Source organism: Colletotrichum destructivum, chromosome 7 (genome assembly GCF_034447905.1).
Source record: "Colletotrichum destructivum chromosome 7, complete sequence".
Taxonomy (NCBI): Eukaryota; Fungi; Ascomycota; class Sordariomycetes; order Glomerellales; family Glomerellaceae; genus Colletotrichum; species Colletotrichum destructivum.
Genome location: NC_085902.1, coordinates 733,222 through 760,152, shown reverse-complemented (window position 1 = coordinate 760,152; position 26,931 = coordinate 733,222). Strand labels below are relative to the sequence as shown.

The 26,931-nt window shown below is 56.5% G+C and overlaps 8 protein-coding genes across 8 annotated transcripts; 4 read left to right on the top strand and 4 right to left on the bottom strand.

Moving 5' to 3' along the window:
• Positions 1-1,116: 1,116 nt before the first annotated feature.
• CDEST_10775 (Putative forkhead-associated (FHA) domain-containing protein) lies at positions 1,117-2,751 on the top strand (the record flags this gene model as incomplete). The annotated part of the gene is made up of 1 exon (XM_062926931.1): positions 1,117-2,751. The coding sequence occupies one exon, from the start codon at positions 1,117-1,119 to the stop codon at positions 2,749-2,751; it is 1,635 nt and encodes a 544-aa protein (XP_062782982.1).
• Positions 2,752-4,546: 1,795 nt separating this feature from the next.
• CDEST_10774 (uncharacterized protein) lies at positions 4,547-5,302 on the top strand. Its single transcript, XM_062926930.1, has one exon. It carries the CDS (start codon positions 4,884-4,886, stop codon positions 5,118-5,120), a length of 237 nt encoding a protein of 78 aa, XP_062782981.1. The 5' UTR covers positions 4,547-4,883; the 3' UTR covers positions 5,121-5,302.
• A 414-nt stretch (positions 5,303-5,716) lies between these two features.
• CDEST_10773 (uncharacterized protein) lies at positions 5,717-8,833 on the bottom strand (the record flags this gene model as incomplete). The annotated part of the gene is made up of 1 exon (XM_062926929.1): positions 5,717-8,833. The coding sequence occupies one exon, from the start codon at positions 8,831-8,833 to the stop codon at positions 5,717-5,719; it is 3,117 nt and encodes a 1,038-aa protein (XP_062782980.1).
• Positions 8,834-9,951: 1,118 nt separating this feature from the next.
• Positions 9,952-15,516, top strand: CDEST_10772 (Putative E3 ubiquitin-protein ligase listerin). The gene is made up of 4 exons (XM_062926928.1): positions 9,952-10,571; positions 10,627-12,728; positions 12,787-15,019; positions 15,091-15,516. Exons 1-4 carry the CDS (start codon positions 10,281-10,283, stop codon positions 15,352-15,354), a joined length of 4,890 nt encoding a protein of 1,629 aa, XP_062782979.1. The 5' UTR covers positions 9,952-10,280; the 3' UTR covers positions 15,355-15,516.
• A 1-nt stretch (position 15,517) lies between these two features.
• CDEST_10771 (uncharacterized protein) lies at positions 15,518-16,755 on the bottom strand. The gene has a single exon (XM_062926927.1). It carries the CDS (start codon positions 16,430-16,432, stop codon positions 15,665-15,667), a length of 768 nt encoding a protein of 255 aa, XP_062782978.1. The 5' UTR covers positions 16,433-16,755; the 3' UTR covers positions 15,518-15,664.
• A 1-nt stretch (position 16,756) lies between these two features.
• CDEST_10770 (Putative protein kinase) lies at positions 16,757-19,059 on the bottom strand. Its single transcript, XM_062926926.1, has 4 exons — positions 18,102-19,059; positions 17,940-18,039; positions 16,928-17,875; positions 16,757-16,869 (listed from the first exon to the last, which is right to left on the bottom strand). The coding sequence occupies exons 1-4, from the start codon at positions 18,164-18,166 to the stop codon at positions 16,822-16,824; spliced, it is 1,161 nt and encodes a 386-aa protein (XP_062782977.1). The 5' UTR covers positions 18,167-19,059; the 3' UTR covers positions 16,757-16,821.
• A 950-nt stretch (positions 19,060-20,009) lies between these two features.
• Positions 20,010-24,083, top strand: CDEST_10769 (Putative AH/BAR domain superfamily, Mu domain-containing protein). The gene is made up of 6 exons (XM_062926925.1): positions 20,010-20,210; positions 20,467-20,559; positions 20,637-20,722; positions 20,808-21,463; positions 21,520-22,527; positions 22,578-24,083. Exons 1-6 carry the CDS (start codon positions 20,172-20,174, stop codon positions 23,273-23,275), a joined length of 2,580 nt encoding a protein of 859 aa, XP_062782976.1. The 5' UTR covers positions 20,010-20,171; the 3' UTR covers positions 23,276-24,083.
• A 1-nt stretch (position 24,084) lies between these two features.
• On the bottom strand, positions 24,085-26,824 carry CDEST_10768 (Putative spindle assembly checkpoint component Mad1; the record flags this gene model as incomplete). The annotated part of the gene is made up of 2 exons (XM_062926924.1): positions 24,085-26,258; positions 26,387-26,824. The coding sequence occupies 2 exons, from the start codon at positions 26,822-26,824 to the stop codon at positions 24,087-24,089; spliced, it is 2,610 nt and encodes an 869-aa protein (XP_062782975.1). The 3' UTR covers positions 24,085-24,086.
• Positions 26,825-26,931: the final 107 nt, after the last annotated feature.

Below are 26,931 nucleotides of genomic sequence, written 5' to 3'. Positions count from 1 at the left end.
CGCTTGTGTGTCCGCGGTTGGTGGAGACTGAGACGTGATTTCGGGGAGGTTGGATCGCGGAGACATGATGCCTAGGAGGGGCATGTTGACCACTGCCTGGCCAGAGGACTGCGTAGTTTGCTAGAGATGGCTGGAGGGTAAATGGCGGTCTACAGAGACCAAACTGAAAGCGATAATTCATCGCTGAAAAGGAATGGGAGGAAATACTGAGTCGCCATAAGAAAGAAAAAAAGGAGAGATATACGATCGTGACCATCAACTGTCTTCTCTGAGGGAAGGTCAATTAAACATGAAAATTAGCGGTTGAAACACCCGCTGGAACCCAGATAATGGCCCGCGTTCAGCGGCCAGGGCCTGGAAACACGGTCGACTCTAGCGAGGCTACCGCTGTACTGGAAGGCCCCAGTCCGCTGTAAGGCACTAGACTGTCCAAGCACGCGCCCCCCCTCCCCACTGCCGCAGGCCAGTTGCCAGTTGCCGGCCGGGTCGGTGCACAGCACAGCACTGCACTGCACAATTCCCCGGCACAAATCACCAACTGGGCGCGCCAACTCACGCGGAGAGAGACGTGTACGCGCGAGAGACACGCTTCGCTTTTTTTTCTGGCAGGGCCCCTCAAAAAGGTCCAGGGCCGCACCAACGGGCCTACTTCCACTAGCCCTGCAACCACCTTCTCTCTCTTCCTCTCTCTCTCGTCCCCTTTGGTATGCTTGGAGATATTGCCGACCCTTCTTCAACAAAATTGTTTCGTTGTTGAAGCTTCTCTCCTTCTTATATCCTCCCTCCTCCCATCTACTGTATATCCATCCATCCCATCACCCGCCCACCACTCGGCCCCCCTGCCGAAGAACAGAGCCACTTACACGCTTACCCGCACGACGCCAACGTCCCACGTCCGATATTGAAACCAACACCCGCGACGAGGAAAAACGCGCCCAGCTTCCAACGCGGCAGAAAGGAAAGAAGCAACAGAGAAGGAAAGAAAGAAAGAAAAAAGGTCAAACTAGGAACAATCACGAGGAACAATTCTTCACAAGGGTCGACTTTCCTTTGGAGGCTTTTACTTGTTCTATATACCTTGAGCCGTCTGTCTCTGGGCATGCCGCCGTCGCTGCAATGATGGACTCGTCGCCCCAATCCAAGTCTCTGGAGCCCACGCTTCCACTGGCCGGCACCAAGCGTTCTGCCCCAAGTCTTCTACCGCCATTCGAACCTCTCTCTTCCTCGCCAGGCTTCCCTCGACCCTCCAAACGACAAGCGCGACCCGGTTCCGTGGGGGGTAAAAACGCGTACCTGAAGTATCCCACGCCCATCCCGACGTCGAGCACCGGCATCCTCTCGTCTTCTCCACCCCGCGTCCACCAAAGACCCGGTGGCCTACCACGAGCCCTCTCTTCCGCCTCGGAGCGCACTCCCCTCGGCGCCCTTGCCTCCATCGAACTGAACGACAACGGCGAGACTCTGCTGATGGGCCGATCTAGCAACTCGTCCCACTACCAGCTATCCGCTAACCGTCTTGTGTCCCGCATCCATGTCAAGGCACGCTATGTGCCCGCTGCTTCCGCGTTAGAGCCGAACAAGATTGAGATCATCTGCAACGGCTGGAACGGCCTGAAGCTGCACTGCCAGGGTCGCACATGGGAGCTCCTCAAGGGCGATTCCTTCACCTCGGAGACGGAAGGCTCCGAGATCATGCTTGACGTCCAGGATGCCCGTGTCATGATCCAATGGCCGAAGCGGGACCGCCATGACCGCCTGGCAAGCCCCGACGAGTCGGCCTGGGGCGACTCGCCGCCCCGCTCCGCCGCCCGTGCTGCTGCCGACCTCCTTCAGTCCAGCCCCCTCCGCCACACCTCGCGCATTGAGTCTCCGGAGTCGCCCACCCCAGTGCATCTGTCCAGTTCGCAAAGACTTCAGGCCCTTCTTCCCACCGACGACGGCGAGGTCCACATCTACGAGGACTCGATTGCAGACGAGCCCGAGCTGCCCAAGCTGGCCGACTCGGGCACCATCATCGGCCAGAGCTTCGCGACTGAGGCCACTAACTCGTTCTCGTCCGAACTCAGCGAGCCCGAGGACGAGAACGACCCGGATGAAGAGAACGACCCCGTGGTTCACTCTTTCGGGCCGTTCGGTGCAGACATCTCTAATCGCCTGGCTTCCATCACCACTGCATCGCCTAAATTCCCGTCCTTCAAGCGACCAGGCCTGTCCACAATCCACGACGAGGCCAATGCCTCGAATGCGTCGAGTCCCATCTCCGCACCGCCAAAGTCGCCCGAGGACGAAGAAGAAGAAGAATATGAGCCAAAGGAGGTTGAGCCCCCTTACGAAAACCCCGCCGTTCGCAACCACGTGGTCAACCAGCTCGCATTCTCTCGCTTATCGTCCAACCCGCTGTCGACCATCATGAACAATCTGCCGTCCGAGGAGAAGAGGGGTTTGACCAAGGACCAACTTCGAAGCCTCATCGAGGCCACGGCGTGCATCGGCATCATTCGTCGCCAGGGCAAGGACGCCGCCGGCAAGCCCCTCGAGAGCGAGTACTACTACGTGCCCGAGGCCGACGATGACGACCAGCGTCGTCTCGCCGTCACGGACGGGCTGCGCAAGCCCAGTCTGAGAGCGTGCCGAAAGCAGCATAAGGTGAGCTATGCCGTGTCGACGAGGGAGGTTGGAGCTAACATTTGCTGCTTAGCAATATTACTGGAAACGCCCGCGCACACCCTGAACCACGCTCACCTAATCTAGCTTTCATCCCTTGCACCTGGCTCCTACGACTTTGCCTTGCTCGAGCTGAGTTGAGCTGACGCCATGCACACATGTGTAGAGCTTGGCCTCTCAGCTTTCCTCACAACCAACCCCTTACTCCATGCCTTGGCTCCCTAAAACGATAATTGGGCAAAAACCTTTCGTGTGTTACCGTTGCATAGCGCAAGGCGTTTTTTCACCCTTCCTCTTCTGATTTCCCCCTTTTCCAAAACACCCTCTTGTCACTGCTGTACGATTCATACCGTTTATACCTTCGGAGGGCCCTCTTGTTTTATCCAACGATTCCCACAACACGCTCACGCCTACAACCCCCACCGTTAGATGAGACGCACGTCATACCCCGAACAATTGGGGCAACGATTTGGAGCGAGGAGTGTGCTTGATTTTTGTTTTCTTCGTCCTGTTCGTCTTTTAGTGGGCTTTTGATTTGACGCGTTGGAAGGGAAAATGAAAGATGGAACATGAAATGGGACGGGCCGGGGTGGGGCGATCGGTCGGTCAACGGGAACGGGAATGATGATGGTCGGATGAGATGATGGAGGGCTCGAGTTTTTTTTTATAAAAAAAAAAGTCAACGGCTACGCTTGCATCAGAGGTCTGGCGAATACAATGAATGTTTATCTAATATGATCTAGACCGATACTAATATCGGCGCCCCATTGTATTGAAGTCGCGTGTGTCCACTGCTGATCTCATGCGAGTCTACGTTGCTGTCCCTTCGGGATAAAGTTCGCGCAGCAGTCATTCAGCCGTCACGCGCTCATCCCTGCGCGTCTAGCTCGTGCCGACCCGACCGATCGACTCCCAATCACGGTGTTTTCTTCGAACGTCCTCCTCCTCCTGCGACTCGGAATCTTCGACATGTTGGGCCTCTCTGGACTTCTAGATATAGACAGGTCTGTCATGTCATTCCGCCGTCTTGGAAGCACGCACGAGACGAAGGTAAGTGCCACAATCACGAGCAACGGTCGTCGTCGCGCCTCCGGAGCTCCTGTGGGGCGTCCCCATAAGGAGCCCCACTACGCCGGTGTCAGCACGAACCACCCAGTGACCCGATAACGTCCGATAAGCTAAATTTCCCATTGATTACGGGGGCGGGGGGCGGCGCCTCGACCTTTCGACCCCGCAATGACGCCGGTGGTCGGTGTTTTGCAGCCCGCGGGAGCTTCCCACCAGTACAGATGTGCCTTTGTCGGATTCACCAGCAGGGGGCGGTAATCACACGTTCAAAACACGACTGAGAAAGCCATGTGCCTGTTCCATGGGCGATGATGAGGGTGGCGGTGGTGCGAGGTGGTGCGAGGTGCTATGAGACAGACCCTGGTGAACTGGATTCGCCGAAGGAGGTGGCGACAAACCTGCCGCCGCCGTCGCCAAGTGAAGGGGGCCTATGATGCTATACCGCTGAGGCGATCGTCGTCCGATGCGCTTCGTGCACCGGACAGACGCTTACAGAAAGGGTAGGAGGGGTAGGTAGGTTGAACGAGGACGATGCTGATTCGAGGGCTGTGGCTAGCCTGCTGCTGCTTCCAATGCGTCCTGTCACATCTGCTCAGTGCGCACTGCACGAAAATGGACCGGGGGGTGGGCGATCGTCGGGGAAAGGAAGCAGCGGTTTTCAGCCCGGTTGCAGCAGGCTAATCGGAGCATAGGTTGGTAGGTAGGTAGGTGCTGGTGGTGTGAACGAGTTGGCCTCTAGGTGGAAGACGGCCTCGGCGGGGGGTGGGGACCGGGCCATTGGACCCTGAAAATACTCACCAAAGAATTGAAGCACCTTCAACATCGGGTCGCCTGGGAAGGTTAGGTTAAAAGGTGGGAAGAAACCCCCTCCTTCGTCTGGTGTTTTTCCTCCGAATCACCTGCCCCATCTCCATCCATCGTGGTGTAATCAAACCTACATTCCAACCTTTTGGGTATAAACACACCGATCACTCCCACCTGCCTCCCGGTACACATCCTCCTACATACCCACTACAAAGAACCGGAATCAAACAACCGATCAAACCAAGAAACAAATAGACATACGTATCCGATCCCATAATCGCCATATCCAACACAGACGCATATCCCCATCTTCAGCAACGCCAACGAACCTACCCCCCTCCAAGGAAATGTCGTCCGCACAGCAAACCCCCCGCACCGCGCAGGCCGCCGCCCCGGAAACCTCAAACTACACCACGAGCCCGCATGCCACCGCCGCGCCGCCCCAGATCGTCGAGCGCACCAACAGCTGGAAGCCCTCGTTCGAGCGCCGCCAAAGCTGGAACAAGGAGGACCAGAAGCGCGAGCTGCAGATGAGCCACATCGACGACGTCAAGACCGGGCCCGGTTTCACCGAGCGCGCGTGAGGCTCCCCCCCCCCGGGCGACCCAATTCGATCCGCCACGCCGCCATTTTATTTGCTTTGGTTGGGTCTGGGGCTCGAGGCGATGTAGCCCGTTGTTGCATCCGTATTGGTTTATTGTCTGTCCGCCGGATTCCTTTTCTTCTACGCGATGTCGACATGGACTGCTTTGAACAAGGATCCCGCAGCAAGACTGAAATTTGGGGCGATGGATTGGCCAGGTTCGACGGAAGTTTGACACGGACTTGGTAGTGACGACCAAGAGGATGGGCGAGGTCGTGGTTTGAAGGCATGGCGTTCAAAATTAGCATTGTAATGGTACTTTAACCTATGACTGCTTTGCTTTCTGCATTAATTTTACGCTTTCGACTTTCAGTCATCGCCAAGTTCATCGCATTCAATGTGGTAAAAGATTTACTCAGGTCGGAGGACACCGATCAAAGACCCAACCTATAGTCGAGGGTGCTATTGACACAACTAAAATAAAAAGTGCCGTCTAGCTCGTGCCGTTGCTCAATCCTACAAACCAATAAAGAGGCATGTCACCTATCCTGACCTGGTGAGCCCGTGAACAAGTCCCAAAACAACCTTGGCATCCGCCTACAAGCTTTTGGGACCCTTGCCATCCACACCTCCCGTCTTGAAATACTCTCCAACGACACCGATAGCATAAGAAATCCCACCGACCCACGCAGCGCCAAGAAATATCTTCTTGGCTCTACTGCGCTTCGGCCGCTGGGGAGACTCCAAGTCCTGGTTGCCATAGGAGCTAGTGTTCCGCCTTCTCAATGGGCTGAACGGGGGCGGGGGCTTCTCTGTTGTCTCCGCTCCGGGGTAATCATAGTTGAGGTAGCCTGTGGGACTGGAAGAGTAAGCGCTTGGTACTACGGGGTCGCGCCCCATCATATCGATGGGGTTCACCTTTGGCGGCTGGTAGGTCGTTGCCTTTTCGATCGCAGGGGCGAAGGGCGCAGCTGTCTGCTCCTTGGATGCCGTATCTGCCTCGCGAACCTTGCGGAAAACCAGGACGTCTCCACTTCCTGATACGATCTCATACCCCTCTCTCTGTAGGGTGCTGAAGTAGGGGAAGAACTTGGTCGGGTTCGACAAGCGTAGAAGCACCTCGGCAGGTGTCAGCGGCGTGGCACTGTCGGGAACAACAGATGTAGTCTCGGCCGTGTTGATGGCTTGCATGGTAGGGTCATACGCGAGGATCTTGTAGACGGTGGGCTCACGAACACCCTCGGCAGCGGCCGAAGACACCACGCCCTCTGCCCTGGCGGCCGAAACGGCTTCTTGTGCCGAGGATCCTCCGGCGTTTGCCAGGGCATCGGTCACTGTGCCGTATGATCGCACGTAGGCGGGCCACGTTTGCTTGCTGCCACACTCCTCAGAGTAGCTCACTTCAAGGCCCTGGGGCTCTTTCGAATAATGGTCGACTTGTCCCTTCTTACCCGGCAGTCGGGTAGGTTTGAAAGCAGATGATCGGTCCAGAGCTGGCTCCAGCCTAGGGAAACTCTCATCGAAAGAGGCGACTTCGACCTCGTCCTGGTCGGCATTTTGGGTCATGGTATTCTCCGTCTGGCTCTCCGCAGCTGACACAATATTGTTCCAAGACCGCGCAAAGTCTTCAGGAAAGTCTCTGACGTAATTACCAGTAAGGTCTGACTTGTCTTCCTTAGCTGGAATATGGTCCCAGACCTTGCTCCTGGACTTTCGTACAGAAACCCGAGCAGCTTTGCTCGAGATATCCCAATTCACTTCATACCGGGGAAGGTCGGCCTCGAGCACCTGTCTGTTCGTGGTGCTATACTCTCTGCGGGATTGCCCGGAAGACGTCGGGATCTTTGCTCGAACGTCGCTAGCGCGAAGCAGGTCTAAATCGTCTGCCTTTTCTTGCTCTGTCGGCCGAGTGTATGCGATGCGTCTGTTCGCCTTGGCGGCAATCTCCGCGTCAAAGTCGCTCAGACCTTTCGACACGGGGTCGATGGCCTCGGAGGGCTGGCCATCAGGCTCGTTGTAGCGATAAGACTGATAATTTTTGGCCTCATCAAAAGTTGTTTGGTCCCAATCCGGCTTGGGCCGTTGGCTGTCGGGCTCGTTGTATTGAACAGGGTGATGCTTGGCCGCATCTTCGGGCTTCACCGCGGCAACCACGCCCTCTGGGGGCGGCGCACTACCTCGGTTGAACTCCTTGGAATATGCTCCCAAGTCCTTGTACTGCTTCGAGGCCTCCTCTGGGTGCATCGGCGGCTTCCCGTGCGGTTCATTCCAACCAATGGGGTTATACGCATCAAGGTCAGTGTATGCCTTGGATGCCAATTCCGGATGGATGGGGCCCTGGCCATGAGGCTCATTCCATGCCACGGGGCCATATTTGTCCAGGTCTGTGTAGGCCTTGGAAGCTTCTTCAGGATGCACCGGGCGCAGTCCAAAGGGCTCGTTGAAAGCCTGCGGGCCATATTTGTGGAGGTCGTCGTAGTCTTTTGACTTCTCCTCATCAGTACGGGGGCGCAGACCCTCAGGTTCGTTAAAGCCACTCGGTCCGTACTTGTGCAGGTCGTCGTAGGACTGGGTCTCTTCCAAGACATCCTTCTCGTTGTGCATGATTGGGCCGTACTTGTCTAGGTCCGAGTACTGCTCGTGCGCCTCGGGGATTTGTGCATTTTCGTTGTGCATGACGGGACGGTATTGGTCTAGGTCTTCGTACGCCGGATGAGCCAGCCCCTCGGGCGCGCGGCCGCTAAGCAGCGGGTTGGCATACTTGCCGAGATCCTCATACTTGGGTACGGAGCCTGACTCTACGAGAATGTCGTCGAGACCCACAGGTTTGTACTTGCCCAGGTCGTCGTATTTCGGGGCTTCGGAAAGCTGCTGAGCATCGAGTTTCTCATCCATGACTGGCTTATACTTGTCGAGATCCGCATATTGCGGGGTCTCCACAACTCCACCGTTGGACCCGGACTCGGCCCATGGGGCGCTGTCAATGGTAACATTGCCGTACTCTTTAAGTTCGTCGGGGGGTGGGACCCCGTCTGGAAAAAAGGGCTCCTGAGTAGCCTTTTCCGACGAGTTGTCGAAAACGGACTGAGGTGCACGTGATGAGGGAATTCTTCGATTCGTGATGGGATCAATTTCGGAAGGGACGTTACGGCTAGTGGAGGCCGTTGATTTGCTTCTGGTCTGGTTGCCGAGATAGTTGCGGATGTTTTGCAGAGGGGACTGCCACAAGTCATACTCGTAAGAACCGGCACGCTTGCCGGTAAAGAGGGAGTTAATGGCGCTGCGCTCGACATCCTCAATGTTCTGGCCAGGGCGGGTGCCTGGGGTATCGTTCAATCCACTATTCTTATCGCCGTCTTCTCTCACGTATCTTCCATCCGAGCCGGTGTGGCCGTGTCTGATCCAGCACTGTGCCATCATCCTCTTCATCACGATTCTTGAATCTTCGGCACGCGAGTTTGGGTCCCAGGACAGCTTGCGATTGATCGACTCCATGTACTTATATTTGATAGTGCGCTGACGACGTCGCAGCTGACGCTGGAACTCGGGGTCCAAGTAGGACGACCATGCGCCGAAGCGGAAACTTCGAGTCTGGCCGTAGTGGCTCGCTTTCATGGGCGCGGGGTTCGATGGAGCCAGAGTTCTTGCTGTGGAGGCCCTACCGGCGTAGAGGCCGCCCGCGCGAGGCGAGGCGCGAGAAACGGTCGTAAGCATGATGATGATGGGGCTACGCCTTGCGTCTTTACCATGCCCTGGAGGCTGTATTTCCCAAGGTCAGCAAAATGAAGATTGAAACGTTCCAGTAAAAGCCATGAGGCAGCCTGGTTTCTCGAAGGCGAGAGGTGACCGACTGACTGCGGTAGTCGGCATTTGCCCCCAAGCGCACGTGAACAAACCGGAATGACTTACTTACATGAGAGAGAAGTGAGGGGGGAAACCACGCGATGTACCGCCCGCATGTAGGCCGTCTTCAGTGATTAAGTTGATGCGAATGACGAGAGTTGGAGATGCAGTTGAACAAAGCCGCCACCTTGTCATGTAGAGAGAGAAAGCGAGGAAAGTTAACGGGAGAGGGAGCAGTGAGCGTTCGTATATTGAATGGACCGGCCAGAGGGAGCAGCAATCGGCAATCAGCTGTGACTGGCCGGGTCGGGTAGGTCCAAGTACCTACCTACCTACCTAGCAATGAGTGCAGTGGGTGGTGCAATGGGGGGGGATGTGCCCCACAGTTGCCGCTCCCTAGCGCCGTTCCCGCGTAATGAGCACCTGGGCAGTGTGAACACCATTGGTTGAGGACGCACTGAGAGCCTATGTTTACTGGCTCCTTGCTAGACCCAGGTGGACACTCATGGGTCAGCCTTCAGCGGTGCAGTTTGCGGGGTAGCCTTTGCGGACAGTGGATTGTGGCTCAATCTGCCCAAGAACTTGTGCCTGAAACCTCCGAACAACCCTCAGTTGGTGCGACAGGCTGGATGGATGGTGACGGTGACGCAGGGAGTCCTTGCAACGTGCGGCCGGCTCAACTGGGGGTCTGCCCAGGGGCTGGGAAGTGGACATCAGTGGATACGAGATAAAAAAAGGTCCAATGGAGAACGATTGATAAGACATAGCCGGAAGCACGAACACTTGGCCACACGGATCATTGTATGGCGAAAGAGTCACGTGCGAGGGACTAGCCTATGACAGCATCATTGGCAGGGGAGGAAGGAGGACGGCGGGGGCAGCTTAGCCGCTTTCATTCGCCGACAGCTTTCCCAGCCAAAAAACATCGGCCTGAGTCAACCTGCGAACTGTTTGCAGCGCAACAAGAACTTGTCAAGGTTGCGATGCGACCCGAGCCCTAGGTTGATATTCATAGATACGACTCGCCCATTGTTCTTTCTTTTTCTTTGTCAGGAGGACCACTGAGTCTTCGGATACATACGACGTCTTTCTTCCGCACATTCTATCATCCTTCTTCCTCAGGCTTCTCCTGGGTCGAAGAAGAAAAAAAGGACGCCACCGCATTTGTGCACTGTACCCCGCCAACGTCATTTTGAACTTTTTGGTATCTTGCGACACGCTAGATCCTGCACCATCAATCTAATTGCCTACCTACCTTGCCAACTGGACATCGAGCATCTCCCACAAGACACCTACGGCCTGCACTAACTAGCACATCATGTCACGGGCCTTTGGAAAAGGCGGCCGATCATCCGGCGCAAGAGGCTTCGGCAGCCCTGCCAGTGCCTTCGGCGGCTTCTCCTCCTCACCTGGCAGCGGCCTCTCCTACCTCACCGAGCCCCCCGACCTGTCCTCCATCTCGGACGCAAACGCCGTCGTTTCCTTCAAGAACACGCTCAAGAAAGATGCCACAACAAAGGCAAAGGCGTTGGAGGACCTCCTGGCCTACATACAGGCTCATCCATTCGAGAAGGACGGAGGCGCAGAAGAGGCAGTCTTGGAAGCATGGGTGCGTTGTTCCTGGGAGATGCGATTGAATGATCATGTGGTAATGTATGTAACAGGTACAAATATATCCTCGTATTTCCATAGACAATTCTCGCCGCGTCCGCGAACTCTCCCACACACTACAGCTCGAGTTGATGAAGTCGGCCCGGAAGCGCATGGAGAAGCATGTCCCCAAAATTGTGGGCGCCTGGCTCGCCGGCCTGTACGACAAGGACAGAGTCGTGTCGAGGGCTGCGAATGACGGCCTCTCGTCCTTCCTCAACAGCCCGGAGAAGGTCACGCTGTTCTGGAAGAAGTGCCAGTCGCAAATTATGACCTATGCCACGGACGCTATCCAGGAGACAAAGGACACCCTCAGCGACGAGCGATCGACGACAGCTGATGATGCCGAAGCCAAATATCTCCGAGTCGTGGGAGCTAGCATTTCTCTCGTCCTTGGTCTCCTCCAAAAACTTGAACCAGTTGACATACAAAGGGAGGAAGAGGCATACGACAATTTCTTCGCAGAAGAGAAGGTCTGGAAGAGTGTCGTCATGGGCGACCCCTCAGTCAGACGCTCGGCCTGCCAGTTGCTGTGGACATGCCTTGACAAGAGGCTCGAGTCTGTCTCTTCTCAGCTCCCTCGTTTGAAAAAGTCTTTCATTGCAGAGGGACTAAAGAGCAACCAAACTGGCTCGGCCGTCGAATATGTCAGGGTCCTCACAAAGTTGACGAGCAAGTTTCCCGAAATCTGGACGAGCTCTAGCGAAAAAAAGACCCCGATCACCAGACTGAATGGTTTCCTAGAGAAGGGATCCCACAACAGCTCCGCCAAGTACTGGGAACATCTCGAGGAACTCATCAAGGCTATCCCGGATGAGCATTTCACTATCGAAGCTTCAGCGGATGCTCTCAAGTCAATGAAGACTGGAATAACGAGCCGAGAAGAGCCGAGAATGAACGCCACCCTTGCCTGGACATGCTACGTTCGCATAACCAAGCACTTCTTGCAGGGGCTCCCTTCGGACGGCTCGCGTGCCAAATTGGTTCAAGATCATATCTTCCCTCTGCTAGAGCACTTTCTCTTCCCGACACCCGAAAACTCTTCATGGGAGATTGGGGGCGCTGGGCGTCTTGACGTGCTTGGCGAAGTCTATGGGGTTACCGTCGACTCGTCGTCTCCAGACCTGATTCAAGTGACGACCGAGAAATTGGAGAACCTATCCTCTGCCTTTTGTACCAGGATATCCAATTCACTACCTGAAGTGTCTAAGGACTATGAACGGTCTCAAGAAGCTGTTTCTTCCGAGGGGAACCGTTGGTTCACCTTGTTTGGTCAAGTTCAGAAGAACAGCCAGTCTTCCACAGAGCCCCTCATGAGCCCTTCCAAGGCTATCATTACGAGCAGCTTGAATTTGCTCGCCAACAGAAATCTCAAGCCTTATGGAGCCGCCGGAGTAGTCTACAGCGTTGGCAAAAATGCTCCGCAATTGTGGGAAGATGCGGAAGCTGCCCATGCTCTGGAGCAATTCCTTGTTGCACAGGGCCGAGATCGCATGGATGTCCTGATGGCTTCGCGGTCTGCTGCTGACTTGTTGAACTGCGTGAACGTCCTCGGAACTCTCAAGGGGCAGGAGACAGCTTACGCTACCATCTGGAAGACCTGGGTTGATGCTTTGTTGGACTTGTCCGACGAGAAGCTCGCAGCCAAAGGCGTCGAGCGTCTAGTTGCGAGTCAGCAAGCGTCAACTCTTGCCAAAACACACGAGAAGCTCCAAATTTTCCTCGCGGCCAAGTGTTCTGGCGCAGCCCGTGGAGAATATGATTCTTGGAGTCTCTTTGAGGCGGCCTTTGGTAACGATACCGTCACCGAATCTACGGCTAAAGAATTGGTGGACAACAGCATCTCCGCCTTATCGCAAGACAAGCAAAACTCACTCCAGGCTCTTCGGGCGTTGGAAATTGTGGCAAACAACAAGCCGGGGCTCTTGTCGCAGGATGAGTCGACGCATATGGCAGTCGTCACTGAGTTGCTGGGACTCGCCGAACTCAACGACAGATCCATCTCGCCTCGTGCCACCTCGCTGAGAGCTTTGCTGGAACAGCCCACCGATGGCACATCGCCCGTTGTTGCCATCATCCAGCGGAATCTGGAGGAAGCCGACCAACAGTCACTCGGGTAAGTAATTCGATCGGAATATTATCATCTTTGACGTCTTCATTACTAAGTCTACCAGTATCGAAACCTTGGTGCAACAAGCCCTACAAGCTGCTAGGGCGGGATCTATCAGCACAGAAGATCTCTTCCCGAGCACAAACATCTGGATGCAGCAGCTGTCAATCTTCTTCCAAGGCTCGCTTAACCCATCGCTCTCCATCACCAGCGACTTGAAAGGTGCGCACTTTTTGGTCCAAGCCCCTGAGCAAACACAACGCATTCGCGCACGGAGAGATCGCGACGGCTACTCCATCCCTGCGAGAATGGCCTTTTACACCTCCAAGCTCTTGTCATCCGACATCTCTGTCTCGAACCTGCCAGAGAGCTTCCAGGTTGAGCTTCTCTACCTTCTGTGCGTGTCGATCCAGATGGTTTCGGACCAGATCACACTGATGGACGAAAACAAACTATTCTTGAGCCTCGAAGTGGGAGATGCCCTCGCATCGGCCGAGTCGTTCGTGTCCGCCACCAGAGTAACGATTAACACCATTGCCGAGGAGGCCAAGGGATGGAGAGACGGCTCAGAAGCTGGGTCGACGAAGCTGATCCACAGCCTCATCGCTATCATGACACAAGAAACGAAGGAGCTTACGCCGCTCGGGGTCTACAGCGCCAGGGCGTTGAGTGAGCTCATCCAGACATTGACCGAGAAGCACGGTTTCCCCGCTACCGGCGACGAGAAGATCAACCAACTAGCCACACTCAAAGCCACGCCGCCCACGATCCTGGCAGCGACCGCGGTGCTTGCGGGTTTTGGCGAGAGCTTGGAGTCATCCAAGACTGTCAATATGCTGTGCAACCGCCTTGTTAGTGACATCGCAGGAGCGTCTGTAGAGCCCGAAAAGGCCGACAAAACGCTACAGATTCTGGTGCTTCTGAACGCATGCCTGCAAGTCTACGAGGTCGGCGAGGTTCCAGTGGCTAACAACCGCATTGTCTTCGCCGTACGCCAGATCACGTCGTGGATGGACGACACACTTAACATCACTCCTGCTCTGTCGACGGAGATCTGCAGGGCGTTACAGAGGCTGCTTCCCAGCATGAAAGACGTCTATGGTTCGTACTGGGAGAAGGCGATCGAGTTCTCGACTGCGTTGTGGGCGAAGGCGTCGGACGACCGCCTCGACGACTCGCTTCCTTATATCCACACGTCACTGAGGCTCATGACCGTTTTGGAAACCATGTCAGAGCCAAACGACGACCTGGCGGACGCTCTCAAGGAGTTCGCCGAGACCAAGTCCCTGTCGCTCGTCGAACTCCTCAAGCTGGACCGCGCGAAGAGCACCCAGCCATTGGAGATTGTTGACGCCATAATCTGCAGGCAGGTCAATAAGATCCCCCTGAAGCACGTCAACGATTTGTCGGACCTCTATGGTCTCATTGCCGCCGACTCGCGCTCCATCCAGACCGCCGCATTCAACCTCCTACACTACGCTTTGCCGGCGCAACAAGAGGAGCTTTCTGTCAATGTCCTCCTCGAAAAGACCGACGCCCGCCTCCCCGACGAGCTCCTCTCACTCCTCCTCGACGCGCCCACTCTCGAGCGCTACCCGGATGAGGTCCTCGCCCAGTTTCCCCTCGCCATCCGCTCCTACCTCCTCTCCTGGCACCTCGTCTTTGACGCCTTCAGCACCGCCTCTCTTAAGGTCCGCAACGACTACACGGAGCACCTCAAGACGGAGAATTATATCGCGCCGCTCCTTGACTTCACCTTTGACGTGCTGGGCCACTCGGCCGCCCACCCGCTCAACCTTGAACGCGAGGGCCTGACGACGCAGCATATCACCTCGTACAACGTCTCCCTTGCCGACGCTGAGTCCGACGAACGCAACCTGCACTGGCTGCTCGTACACCTGTATTACCTGACGCTCAAGTACACGCCTGGCCTCTTCAAGTCGTGGTACCTCGACTGCCGCTCCAAGCAGACGCGCATCGCGGTCGAGGGGTGGATGACGCGCTACTTCTCGCCCATCATCGTCTCGGACGCCCTCGACGAGGTCTCGGCCTGGGCCGCGAGCCAGGAGCCGCCCGCCGACGATGATGAGAAGGAGCTCGTCGTCAAGGTCAGCAAATCGGGCAAGGAGATCACGGCGGGCTACGAGGTGGACGAGAGTATGGCCTCAATCGCCGTCAAGGTCCCGGCGAGCTACCCGATCGAGGGCGTCAGCGTCGTCGGCATTAACCGTGTCGCGGTGAGCGAACGCAAATGGCAGAGTTGGCTGCTCACAACGCAGGGCGTCATCACTTTCTCGGTAAGATTTTCACCTCATCTCTCCGTCCGAACCTTATCAAGCGCGAGGAAACATGCTAACACAGAGTGCAGAATGGGAGCATCATCGACGGCCTCTCGGCCTTCCGGCGCAACATCGTCGGCGCCCTCAAGGGCCAGACGGAATGCGCCATCTGCTACTCCATCATTTCGACCGACAAGAAGATGCCCGACAAGAGGTGCCAGACGTGCAAGAATCTCTTCCACCGCACGTGCCTTTACAAGTGGTTCCAGAGCAGCAACCAGAACACGTGCCCCCTGTGCCGTAACCCGATCGACTACTTGGGATCGGACACCAAGGGGCGTAGGGGTGCCTGATGGGTTTGTTCGATTAGCCCCCCACTATATATCTTGCGGGAGAACGCAAAGAGGTTCTTGAGTAGTGTAGCAAGCCCTGAACCTTCTGGGACGGAACAATTCATGGACACGGTGTATGAGAGACGAGGTAGAACGCGGATTTTATTCATGCAAATCAGGCTAAATGCTACGAGAAACGATGGTAAGAGGGCGAGGGCAAAAGGAGGGGACGGGCAGTACGGGTAGATGAACAAGGAGACGCAACCCAAGAAAACGTTTAGACTCTGGAAACAGCACAAAAAGGAAGTGTACACAAGTTCGTACGAGGTCCCTACGACAGGAGTTTGTGGAGAGACTCGCAAATCCTGTTTTGCAGCGCGGCGTCCTGCTCCAAGCGCCGCTGGTACTGATCATCATCGTCGGGGGCGATTTCGTCTGGGCGATCGACGTCCTCCTCCTCCTCCTCCCGGATGTCCTTCCAGCCGTCCTCGTCGTCCATGTCGTCGTCCATGTCGTTGTCCAGGTCCATGTCCATTCCATAGAGATTGACAAAGTCCTCTTCGCGGAGCTCCCGGCTCGAAGATCGGAGGCGGGGTGTCTGTGAACGCCGTGAAGGGCGGCCGAGCGCGCGGGCGCCGACGCGGCCGGTCCGCTTGCGGATGCCGGAAGGACGGGGCGCAAGGAGAAACTTGGCCACACCCTTGGACTTTCGCACCTTGCCATACTTTTCGATTTCCTTCTTCTCCTTTTCCTCTAGCGCTTTGGCCTTCTTTCTATTCCTCTTCGCCTCGGTGGCGGCACTTTTGCAAGACCAACAATTCCCCCCGTTCAGCATCGATATCATCCGCCCGCATTCGGCGCAGAGAACCAAGCAACCCTTCTTGAGGCATATCAGATCACTCTTGTGTCCAAATCGTTTGCAGTGGTGGCGGTCCTTGCCGCCGGGCGTTTTGCCTGGGACATCTCGCGGGACGCCATGCCTGTTCTCATTCGACCGTTCTCTCTCCGTTATATTCTCGCCGTCAAGGATATTGATGTCGATACTGGGCTGGCTCCCGACGTGAGGACCTGTGCGATTGGTGGTTCTGTCTTTGGCCATATTGTCGAGGCTTCGCGAAAGGAGTTCAGCGCTGGAATCGGGGAGGTTGGGTTGGGGATTGAGCGCAAGACTGTATGAAGGCGACTGTGCGAGTTGATGATTTCGAGAGTGTTTAGACTCGATGGAGGGGAGCGCGTCCACGCCATTTATTAATACCACATGCGAGGGCGTCTCAAGCCTTTGTCATCGAACATCGACACATTTCACGGTACATCAGCGCCGGAGCCCTCGGCAGTTTCGGGATTCCAATTCAAAGATGGCCGAGGGGGCTACAAAGAGGCGGTGGTGCTACGACCACTTGCATGACAATGTAGTTGCTGTTCCTCGACTGTCCCAAGCCAAACGCTTCCAGAGCTGTTTGCCCTTTGCCGAATTGTCTTTGATGGGGGCTAGGATTGTGCCACGTCACTCTCCTGCAAGAAACTGTGCTGCAGGGCCTGTTGCGAAGTTAGAACAGCCTTATACCATCGATTCATTGGTCGTTTGCAAAATTACCTGTTGGGCAGTCGCCCTCTTCGAGTCGAAGCGCACCAAGCTGGATATCAAATCTCGAACTTCAGCATCGACTTCTGGTAGAATCTCTTCCCAGGGATGGCCGTCGAACATGCGGTACATTTCAAAGGGTGGCGTTTTGAAGCTCGCGGCTTCGGGCCACATCTCCCGGGTCGGCGTGCCCAGGGTCTTGAAGATGCTCAAGATGAGGCCCAGCTGATTGCCGTCCTCATGCGTCGGTCGCGATTCGAACAACGACTTCGGGGGGCTGCGGCAGCACTCGGCCAGCATGGTACCGGCGGCCCACATATCGACGGAAGAACCGTAGGCTTTATCGCCGAAGAGGGTCTCAGGGGCGCGATAGGGGCCGGTTCCAATGTCGAGAATCTTGCCGTTGGCCGGCTCGGAGACAACCGACATGGTCGGGTGCCAGGCAGTCCCGAAATCGGACAGGTAGGCTGGCCCGTCTGGGCCGTCGAGAAGGATGGCTTCTGGTTTGACGTCTCTGTGGATGATACCTTCGCCGTGAATGTCCCTGAGAGCCGCGAAGACGTCTTTGAATATACGCGCTACTCGGGAGAGAGGGAGATCTCCCTTGTCGATAACGTCGGCGAGGGTGAGTGGCTTGTATGGAAACACCAGAACGAATCTCTGTTCCTGGTCCCTGAACGTTTCTAAGAGAGGAATGCAGGGACGCTTCAAGGTGGCCAGGATCTTGGCCTCGCGGTGAGGGTTGTGAGGTTCAATGTTGTGTGTTTCCACGATGACTTTGAGGGCGCGGTCTTTGCATCTGTAGACCTCGGATGTGAGACCGCTTGCAAACGGTAGGCAGTTCTTGTAAGAGCCAACAGTAACCCCAACGTCGCCGGAATCATCTTCACCGAGGGCTGGCGGTTCCGCAGAAGACAGATTTGCAGACCCAACTAGCTGGCAGATCTCATCATATTGCGCCTAGAGTTCATGTAAGTCTTGAGGTATTGGAGGGAATTGGTTAACGGGTGAAAGGGGTATTTACCCTGGACGTCGAATCCTTGTAAGCCTGGTTCTCGATGGAAAAGGCATCAGACTGTGAGGTGGCCTTGGCTTTTGAGCCGGCAGCTTCTAGAACAGCCTTTCTGAGAATATCAGGTCTTAGTTGGGGGACGATCGAAATGCAATGCGTACGTCTGCAACTCACATCCTCTGAATGTTCTCATAGCGGTCAGACGCCGACAACTGCGTCTTCCAGTCAAGGTCGGCCATGGCGTACAAGGGGACGAGGGGCGAGGCGGGTGAACAGGGATGGCGAGAGTTTGTGGATGTCGGCCGCACAGTTGACTGTTCTTATTGAGCACCCAGCAAGACGAAGAAGACAAGTAGGGGTGGCCTAATCAGCACCTGGGGTTTTGGTGACTTGTGGTCCCTGACGCAGTTACGGAAGACGGAAAGAAAGCTGGGTGTCTGCCGTGTACGGTGTGAGAAAGACCGGTTAGCGACTGTCCGGGCCGGACACGCTGCCAAGGAACCCCGCCGAAGATGGGCGAGTCGTCACAGTGCGGAGATGACCGACTCTGTTTTCCAACATGCTTACCTAATACACATTAGGCGTCACAAGTCCGGGTACCTGACGAGGGCGTTCCATGGCGTCGAGCTGTGTGTGGCCTTCGAGTCTTTTCTTCCATCTAATCTTAGTTGTGAGAAATTGAAAGGCTTGCAACATCCACGGTCAAGTCACGCTAATGCGCACCATTCCCGGGTCTGGTCTCACCTCGCGCACTGGACAAGCCACAGCCGGGTCTTTCTGTCGGCGGTCCTCATCGGCGATGTCCTGGCTTCTGCATCCCTGCGATGGAAATAAGGGTCGAAGAAAAGTTCATGCGGCTGTGGCAGAGCACAAGGATGGGTTCCCTTCCCGCTGAGCCGACTGCCATGTGTGCCTGTAAATTGAATTTAGGCCAGAGATTTCACGCGCGGGGCGCGACTGGTCAGGGCACTTCCCGTCATCTCATACAGGCACCGTTCCTCTGAACCTTGCGGGGGATGCTGGCGAGTAAATAAGTGAAGTGACTAGGCGAAATAACCAGGCACGGCACCATGGAGTGGAAAAGGAGGGCGTCGTCTATTTCCAGCGCCATGGAAGCGAGCGGTGCGCTCCGCGTAGTCTCTGTAACACGAGCGAGAAGCGTGTTATTGGCACCAGTCCGGATTCTCTTGTGATGAGAAGTGCTAACCTGGTCGGTAGGGCCGGGTAGATGTGTGACGTATTCGTCCACTCGACCGCGGATGCAGTCTCCTCCCCAGTCTAGCCTGTTTCCAAGACTGAGTGGTTTTTCCATCCGAAGCCAACGGATTCAATTCAATTCAATCAAGCAGCAACAGACATCCGCCGAACCTTTTGGCATGGGCCGCCGTGACTGCACTCGGACCAATTGACATGACACCGGGAAAAAGGTACGTGAGACATGCATGGATGGGGGGCATAACAGTTTTTATCTAGGTAAGGTGAGATAGTGTGTGCTGCATGCAGACTCGACAGTTGTCGCGTCCAGCAGCCGCATTGGGCACTTGGCGAACGACGGTTGTTATGTGCGGTAGTATGTAGATTGCGTGGGTCCTGAAGATTGGATATGCTTCGTGGTCATTGACACAGTAAGTTCATTGAGATGATGCATCATTGATGGCGGAGGTGAGGATGGTCAGGTCCAACTCGACCTGACCTGTACGTGGAGTTATTCAGCCCGGCCCAGCCAGGCCCAGCCTAGGCAGCCCAGTCCAGCGGAGACAGACCAACCATCCTCCCCGGCCCGGTCTACTTACTTTCCTTACTCCACACTTCATCATCGGCCCAAGAACCAACCCTGGAAAGTCACCGTGCAGCGTCCAATGTGCAGGCAGCGTGCAGTGTGCATCGTCCAGGCCTTGGCTGGTCACTGCCCGACCTTGTAGTGAAAGCGCACTATTGCTGAGTCCCCATACTGGCTGAGTAGGCACCTTCCTTGCCGGCCTCGACCAGTTGGCAGTCAATTTACGTACCTGTCCACACTCAGCTCGATTCCCTATTCCTATTCCCTCCCGCCAACCCGCCAACCCGCCAACCCACCTTCGATCCTTCGCCTTCTCACCACTCACGACTTTCCCACGATGCGAACGCTCCTCACCTTGGCGACGATACCTTTTCCAGCATTATAGACAGCATCGCTATGCGCGCCGTTTCTCTCGCCGCTTGAATTCATCGTATATGATTTTGCGCGCCCGCTAATTAGACACAATGGACGATCTTGCAAGGGCCGAATACCCTGCCATGCTGGTAATCTTCCCGTTCCTTTGCTTTGCTCGTTGTCCCCGGCCCCGTCGTCAATCGTCACTGTTTCCTCGACTCCTCCTCACAGCCCCATAGAGACGAGGAAGAGGGCACAGTCACCGACCACCCTTCTGCCGAGGCTGTCTCCCAGCCCTGGACGACCCTTCTGACTCTCTTGTGCCTTGTGCCTCCCTCTTTCATGGCTGTGGCGGCGCATTATTTGCGACTTGAATGCTGACTTTCCTTTCTCCTCTTTGTCTAGGCACACCTTCAGCCCATGCAGGCCGTGAACGTCCTTAACGATCGTGTGAAGAGAATAAACAAGATCAACACCGAGATCGCAGACTGGCTGCAGGTAAATCGACGCCCGAAACTACAACAAGACTACACACCCGACACGAGAGCAGTCCCAAGCTGAACAATTCCATCCAGGAACGCCGCCGTGTCGAGGACCAATATGTCCAGAGCCTGAAGAGGCTTCTCACCTTCAAAGTCCCCAACAGCCAATCTGAGCTTGGGTAGGTAGCCCACGACGCCCCTAGCTTGACCTGATGGGCACTCCAACAAGACACCCGACCAACAATGTACTGACCGACTACGCAGCGTCTTCACAGGCCCCTGGGACAAGATCCTCCAATCTGTCGATGCGACCGCCCACTCCCACCACGTTTTCTCGAGCCAACTTGAAAAAGATGTCGAGACCCCCCTTCGCAACTTCCAGGCTCGCAAGGAGATGCAGAACATGCAGACCATCTCGGCCAACCTGACCGCCATGGCCCGAGACCTTGAGGATGCTCAGAAGAAGGCCGATGCTCTGACCCGTAAAGGCCCCAAGACGAACACCCAGAAGATGGCGGATGCCACGGCAAGACTCGAGTCCGCCACACAGCAGTGGGATTCCCAGGCTCCCTTCATCTTCGAGACCCTGCAGGCCATCGACGAGCAGCGCGTCAACCAGCTGCGCGATCTGCTTACGCAGTACGAAACCCACGAGAGCGACCAGGCACAACGAAACCAGTCCCGCGCTGCCGACACCTTGGCCTCCATGTTGGAGATCAGCACCGAGCAGGAAATCGCGAGCTTCAAGGAGAGGGTGCTTTCGGGAAAGCCACGCCTGGAGAAGAGGGCCACGGCATCCAGGCAATCCTCCAATGTACCGACAAGCCAGACGTTGGCTCCGCCTCCGCCTCCGCCTAGCAGCCTGGGTCAACGCGACGACGATGCTAGCGACCACTCTGGTCTTGCCGATGGAAAGAGCGGTATGGTGACGTAGACAATCAACAACCCTTGTTATGTTGACTAACGGACGATGCAGAATCAAAGTTGCGGAGCCGGATCGGTACCATGCTTGGCCGCCGCCGGCAGAGCGTTCACGGCGGGTTCGGCCAGATTTCCCCCGGAAAGGGTGGCGCTCCATCCTTCGGCCGGGGTCTTAGCAGCAGTCATAGCAGCACTCATGTTCGTCCCGGCCTGTCTCCGAGGGCTTCGTCCAATAACCTGGCCGAGGCCCACAACCGATTGTCTGCTCTCGCAGAGACGCCCGACTCTCCTAGACCGCCCCAGTCCTCTGGCACCGACAGGCCTCTTCACGAAGGTACGAACGGATTTGGAGAAAGCCTCTCAGATGCGAATCGCCTGGGCTCATCCGCTGGCCCTGTCAATGGGACCCACGGTGCCGATCCGTTGGAGGTTGCCCCTCCCCCCGGCCCGCCCCCGTCGCAGGGTAAAGACGCCGAGAGTAAGGATGCCGAGGGCTTCACAATCCGGCCTCCTGACAACGACCCCATCTCTCAGGCCCAGCGCGAGGCCGCCGAGGAGAACGAGCAAATGTTCAAGCTCAACATCGCTAGCTCGCCTATCGCCGAGGAAGACGCCGACGCGAAACAGGCTGCCATGTCGAATGTCGCCAACACCCTGACGCAGATGGCCGCCCCATCACGCAAGCTGGGAACCGTGCGAGGGCGGAGGGACGTCAGGAACACCATCTACGTGCCGCCTCCCAACATGCCCGAGCCTGAGCTCACCACGGAGAACCCGTTCCCAACTTCGCCATCACTTCCTAGCCAGTCGTCCAAGCCCACCACTGTGGCTGCCCTTACTTCCGAAGCAAGCATCGCCGCCACGTCAGATACGCAGTCCATCCGCTCTGCCAACTCACTCGTGAGCCTGGCCCACTTGAAGCATCCTGAGATGCACGAGCCTGGTCTCAATGCATCCGTCATCGAGACAGTGTCGGCGACCTTTGAGGACGGAACAGTCACAAGTGCCAAGGTCCATGGTGAGATTGCCTTTGCCTATCAGGCAGCAGGCGATTCCAGACCGGGTGAGTGCCGTCGTTACCCGCCACAGGGAAGAAATGCTAACGGGAAATAGACCGCGAGACCATCAGAATCAACAATTTCTCCAATCTAGAAGTCATTGGGCCGAACCGCATCTTTGTCCAGAACTCGGGCAAATCCGACGAGTTCAACCTGGACCTATCCCATCTGAACAAGACGGCGACAGCCTTCACTTACAGAGTGCACACTGGCGACGCTCAAGGCGCTGGCCTGGCGGCACAAGTCCCGCTTCTGCTCCGCCCGGCTTGGAAGCCTCAGGGCGACAAGCTCGGGCTCTTGCTGCAGTACTCTCTCAACCCCGCAAGCAATCTGACGGCACCCGTGACGCTGCACAACGTTGTCTTTGTCGCCACATACGAGGGCGCGAAGGCTTCGGGTGCGCAGACGAAGCCAACAGGAACGCACCTCAAGGACAAGCACTTAGTGTACTGGCGCCTCGGCGACTTGACCCTCACTGCCGAGACGCAGAAGATCGTCTGTCGCATCATCGGCGCTGAGAACGCCGAGCCCAAGCCTGGACACATCGAGGCTCGATGGGAGATGACGCCCGAGAACCTCGGCAGCGGCATTTCCATCTCGAGGCTCGAGGAGACCAAGGGCAAGGGCAAGGAGGAGGATGCCGACCCCTTTGCGGACGACAACCCTACTTCGCCGGCACCACCGGCTGACCAGGAGTGGACGGACGTGAAGGTGGTGAAGAAAGTTACCAGTGGCAAGTACGAAGCTAAGTAATCGACGCGCAGGTGCACCGAATATTTGATAGGAAGCACGGTGATGCCTAGGTGTGTGTGTACATACATACCCTTTTCAAGTGGTAGATTTTGTCGTTGGCGGAGAAGCAGACCAATTTACATAGCGAGCGCATGGCAGGAGAAGTTAAGAGACTACGCGCCGGACAGTACATGTCTGGCGAAATGTGGGGGGTCGTTTTATTTCTTTTCACATGTTGGATTTTTCGAAGCCGATGATCTCGTCGTAGGTCACGTCTTTTGACGATGGAGGCGAGTCTTTTCCCCCTCGGGCGGATTATGGGTAGCTTTGTACAAGTATGACGAGTAAAAGGCAAGATTCCCAGATACTTTGCGCATCCGAAAAGAGGAACGAGTTTTAAACATGACAACACGATATGACGATGCATCGTGGAGAGAAGGCAAAGCGAAGCTGACAGGCGTGACAAGTTGGAAAAAGTAGCCCTTGTGTCATTTGAGGTTTCAAAAGAAACCCATTCATCCATCCAGCCCAGTATTTGAACAACCCCCCATACCGATTCTTCGGGCTTGTGAGGCTAGGTATCATCGTGATTTAAACAGAAAAGACATTAGTACAATCCAGCCTCCCTTGTCCTCGTCCCTCCACTGACGGCTATGTTCCAGTCACTGGTTCCCGTTTTCCGCACAACAAATGGAATAATGTGCAGGGAACCCCCCCCCCCCCCCCCCCCCCCCCCCCTTTCCGTTTCTCCATCATCCGTGTATGTACACATACGCACACGCCCGAAACAAGCATCACGCCCGCCAATCGTCGACGATCGCTCGACTGCTGCTCATTCGGTCTGCATCTGGTTCCTAGAGTGCTCCTCGTAGAACTCGAGCGTCAGCGCGGCGAGGAAGCCGGGGATGCAGCCCTTCTCGCGGACCCAGAATCCGATCTGATCGCCGATGCGGCGCGCGAAGGCGCTGCGGGGCCCGCCGCCGACCTTCATGGTGCCCTTCTCGCCGTCGAAAACAATCGAGTTCTCGTACTCGTCCGTGCGGGACGGGTAAAAGGTCGACTCGACGCGCATCTTGCCGTTGGGCATGAACATAACTGTCCAGCCGAGAGTGCTGAATATGGCCTCCTTGAACTCGAGCGACTTCTTGGACCATACCTCCTTGAGGCGCTTGGCCGACTTCTGGGCCGACGCCGTCTCGGCGCGGGCTTCTTCGACGAGGCGGTTCGCGGCGTCGAGCTGCGTGCGCGGCACGAGGTCTGCTGAGGACGGGTCGCCACGGATCTGCGCGAGCAGGTCCGCGTTCTCCCGCTCGAGGGCCTTGAGCGTGGCCATCTTGATGGCTTCGAAATCAGAGGTTGGGTTGGAGCGCAGCGAGAGGACGCGCGTCTTGGACTGCGTTTTGAGTGCCTTGAGTTGTTCCTGCGCGACCGAAAGCTCCTTCTGCGTAAGGGCGTGCTGGGTCTGTACCGACGCCAGCTGGTCCTGGAGCTTGCGGTTCTTGCGCGAGAGCAGGCCCAGCTGCTCCTGCAGGGCCTCGTCGTTTTCGTCGCGGGGGCGCTTGGTGCCTGCAGCGGCGGGGGCGGGCTCAGCGGGCCGGCCGGACTCAATGGAGGACATCTCAGCGTGCAGTGCTTGCACTTCCGACCTATACTTGTCCACTAGATCTTCCAGCTCTTGGATGCGTCGCGTCCGGGTCTCGTCGACGGCCTCGGGCTGGAAGGCTTCGTCTTCGGCGTCGAACGTCTTGAGCTGGGCACGGAGATATTCGACCTCTTTTACCGCGAGCACGCGCTGACGCTCGGTCCGCAGCCTCGTCTTGTCGACATTCTGGGTCGTCGCGACGGATCGCGCCTCGGTCAGTTGTGACTTGAGCGTGGCATTCTCTTCCTGGAGGGACTTGACAGCAGACTCCTGCGCGGCCAACTCGGCTTGCAGCGAGCCTACCCTGTCGAGCTGGGCGGCTGTCTCATAGCGTTGCTCAACCAGAGCGCGGGCGACGGCCTCGGGCGAGTCAAATTCGAGGTCGGTACCGGTGCTGGCGAGGTAGCCGGTCCAGGCGATGCGCTCGTCCTCGAGGCGCTGGCGCTGGATGCGCGCCTCCAACAGTTCAGCCTCGAGCGACTGGGTGGCTTCGAGCTTCCGCTGAAGGGATCGCTTCTCCTCTTCAACAACCTCAACCGCCCGGTGAATCTGTCGCAGGTGCTTCAGCTCGGAGAGCTGCTCGCGATTGGTCGCCTCTAAGTTGCGAATATGAGCCACTTGCTCCGACAACTCCCGCTTAATGATCGCCATTGTGTCGGCGTCGCCCGTCTGGGCCTTAAGGCGCAGAACTTCTGACTCCAGGTTGCCCACCTGGCTGTCCTTGTCGGCTAGTTGGGACTGGACCTGCTGCAGAGCAGCCTCACGGGCATGGGCCTCCTGCTCCAGCTCCTGTGTCGACTTTTGGGCGGCGCGCAGCTGCATTTCGAGGTCGATCGTCTTCTTCTCGTTGATGCGAGCAGCCTCGTCTTTGGCGCTCGACAAGTCTTCCAACTGTTCCTGCAGCAAACGGGCCTCTTCTTCGGCGTCGCGCGCACGCTTCTCAAGTCCCGTCTTCTCTTGCGCGATGTTCTCTCGTAAATCGCTCAATTCCCTTTGCGCGGTTTCCAGCTGGCGCGCAGCCTGCGACTTTTCGGTCTCAGCGGCCTGCTTCGCCGTGAAGTCGGCCTGGGCACGGCGGCGTTGGTCCTCGAGTTCAGCATTGTGTCGGGCGTCGGCCATCTGCTTCTCTTGCTCGAATGTACTGATGGTGTACCGAAGTGTGCCAAGCTCGGCCTTCAGCTCCTCGATCACATGGCGTTGGCTCTCGTATTCGGCGGCGTCGGGGGGAGCCATGTTTTCTTTAGAACTCTCGCAGGAGGCGGCACGAACGGATTCGGCGGCTAGGCTTGCGCGAGATCCGGGTCTGCTGTGGGCATCGCCACCTGTAAAAAGGTTATATGTAGGCTGTGTTGCGCGAAATGTCTATAGTGATAGCTTACAGTCAGCAATAAATTGTGGTTCTTCATTTCTTTTTCTTTTTCTTCTGTCCCTCTTGGGGGGCTTTTTGTTTTGTTTGTTGCCTAGCGGAGTTGGGTTTGTTTACAACGTACTCTAGACTCTCTGAGAGAGGTGTTGGGTCTGGGGAGAGCGCTCCCGCCGATGCTGGCACGTAAACGATTGGAGACGGAGCTTCGCCTGCCTGTAGGATCGCCCGATGGGGTATGCGACCTCATGACGCCGGTGCTGTGACGGTGATGCTCCTGATCGCGTCCTCCCGGTGATGGGCCAATGTTGTTTGGGCGGTTGCCGGAGGCCGGAGCTGCAGGTAAAAGCGTCACGTGATATCTCCCGGGCGACCCTGTACCGCTGTATTGGGGCAATTGGGCCTGGGGCTCCGCCGCCAGCTGCCCTCCGTCTCTGTTGGTTCCGGGGCCGGCGACGGGGCCGTTAGCTGGAGCTGGAACTGTAGGAGGTTGCTGCGTCGCCATCAACAGATAACCAATTTCTGCAATACGCTCCCACTCGTCGTCATCGCTTGTTCCGTCCATTTTGCTAATTTTGAGTGTTGATTGGAAGAATTTGTCAACGCCTGTCACTGCCCATGGCCAGTTCTATTGCAGATGGAGGACCTGCTTGTTGCACCTAGGTAGGTGGG